This window comes from Aptenodytes forsteri, unplaced genomic scaffold (genome assembly GCF_000699145.1).
Source record: "Aptenodytes forsteri isolate BGI_AS27 unplaced genomic scaffold, ASM69914v1 Scaffold657, whole genome shotgun sequence".
NCBI classification, from domain to species: domain Eukaryota; kingdom Metazoa; phylum Chordata; class Aves; order Sphenisciformes; family Spheniscidae; genus Aptenodytes; species Aptenodytes forsteri.
The window spans coordinates 51,420-53,405 of record NW_008795019.1 but is presented as its reverse complement, the minus strand read 5'-3'; the positions used below and the strand labels follow the sequence as shown (position 1 = coordinate 53,405).

General features: G+C 67.7%; 1 protein-coding gene across 1 annotated transcript in view; it reads left to right on the top strand.

Annotated features, from left to right (window-relative positions):
• Positions 1–206: 206 nt before the first annotated feature.
• LOC103895994 (zinc finger protein 629) overlaps positions 207–1,986 on the top strand; it is an 11,615-nt gene continuing 9,835 nt past the window's right edge. Inside the window, exon 1 of the mRNA XM_009275743.2 lies at positions 207–230. Within this exon, the coding sequence (XP_009274018.1) occupies positions 207–230 (24 nt within the window). The remainder of the gene's footprint in view (positions 231–1,986) is intronic.

Genomic DNA, 1,986 nt, shown 5'->3' with positions numbered 1-1,986 from the left:
ACCCCCGGGACACCGAACTGCCGGAGGGGACCTCCGCAGGTGAGCCCCCCCAAAAGCGGCGCCCGGCCACGGTGAGGGGCTCGACCGGGGTGTCCCCACGCAGGGTGTCCCCGTGGCATCGCGGGGAGCGGGGTGGTGAGTCGTTTTTGGGGGTCCCCCCGGACCTGCCCTGACCCAGCGATGTGGGGATCCCCCGACCCGGCGGCATGGGGATCCCCCGGTCCTGGGGAGTGAGGGGACCCTGATCCCAGAGGGTGTGGGTGTCCCATTCCCATGGTATGGGGGGGTACCCCGATCCCAGGGTATGGGGGTGCCCCAGGGATGTGGGGATGTCCTATTCCCGTGGCATGGGGGTACCACGATCCCACAGCACGGGGATACCCCAGTCCTGGGGTGCAGGGATGTCCCATTCCCATGGCACGGGGGTACCATGATCCCAGGGTATGGGGGTGCCCCGATCCCTTGGCATGGGGATACCCCAGTCCTGGGGTGCAGGGATGTCCCATTCCCATGGCATGGGGGTACCCCGATCCTGGGGTATGGGGGTGTCCTAGGGGATCCAGGGATGTCCCATTCCCATGGCATGGGGGTACCCCGATCCTGGGGTATGGGGGTGTCCTAGGGGATCCAGGGATGTCCCATTCCCATGGCACGGGGTACCCCAATCCCAGGGTATGGGGGTGCCCCGATCCCTTGGCATGGGGATACCCCAGTCCTGGGGTGCAGGGATGTCCCATCCCCATGGCACGGGGGTACCATGATCCCAGGGCATGGGGGTGCCCCGATCCCACAGCACAGGGATACCCCAGTCCTGGGGTGCAGGGATGTCCCATTCCCATGGCACGGGGTACCCCAATCCCAGGGCATGGGGGTACCGCGATCCCACAGCACGGAGGTACCCCAGTCCCGGGATGCAGGGATGTGCCATTCCCATGGCATGGGGGTACCATGATCCCGGGGTATGGGGGTGCCCCGATCCCGCAGGGAGCGGGTGCTCCGGTCCTGGGGTGCAGGTGCCCTGCTCCCGTGGCGCGGGGATACTCCACTCCCAGGGCGTGGGGATGCTCCAGTCCCTCGGAGCGGGGATACCCCATTCCCCTGGCATAGGGGTACCCCGATCCCCGGGTACGGGGATGCCCCAACCCCACAGCATGGGGATGCCCGATCCCGGGGTGCAGGGATGTCCCGATTGCACGGTGTGGGGATGCCCCGATTTGGGGGTTCGGGGATGTCCCGTTTCTGTGGCACAGGTATGTTCCGATCCCGGGGTGCAGGGGTACCCCATTCCTGTGGCATTGAGATACCCCAATCCCGGGGTGCAGGGATGTCCTGCTCACACGACATGGGAATGCCCTGATTTGGGGGTGCAGTGATGCCCCAGTCGTGGGGTGCCGGGGTGCCCCGTTGCTGTGGCATGGGGAAGCCCCGATCCCGGGGTGCAGGGATGCCCCAGTCATGGGGTGCAGGGTGCCCCATTGCTGTGGCATGGGGACACTCCAATCCCGGGGTGCAGGGGTGCCCCAGTCGTGGGGTGCAGGGGTGCCCCGTTGCTGTGGCATGGGGACACTCCGATCCCGGGGTGCAGGGGTGCCCTGCTCCCACACCACGGGGTTTCCCGGTACCCAAACTCCAGCCACGGTTTGCAGAGGGAATTTGGGCTCCGGGGTCCCCCTTGGTGGTGCCATCCACACTCCCGTCCCTTCCCCGGGGACACGTCGTCCCCATCCCCTGCTCCGGGCCTGCCCCGCGTGTGAACCTCGTCCCGCACCCCGAGCCCGGACACTTGTCCTCGGGGTGGGACGGGGCAGGTTGGTGGGGACACGCGGCGGGGGCTGAGCCAGGAGTTAAATCCAGGCTTGGGAGCAGGACAGGGGGGTCACTGCTGTCCCCAAACCGGAGAGGGGACGGGGAAGGTGGAAAAGGGATGGAGAGGGCCAGCGGGGATGGAGAGGGGGCAGTGGGGATGGGGAAGGGCCAGAGGGGAGG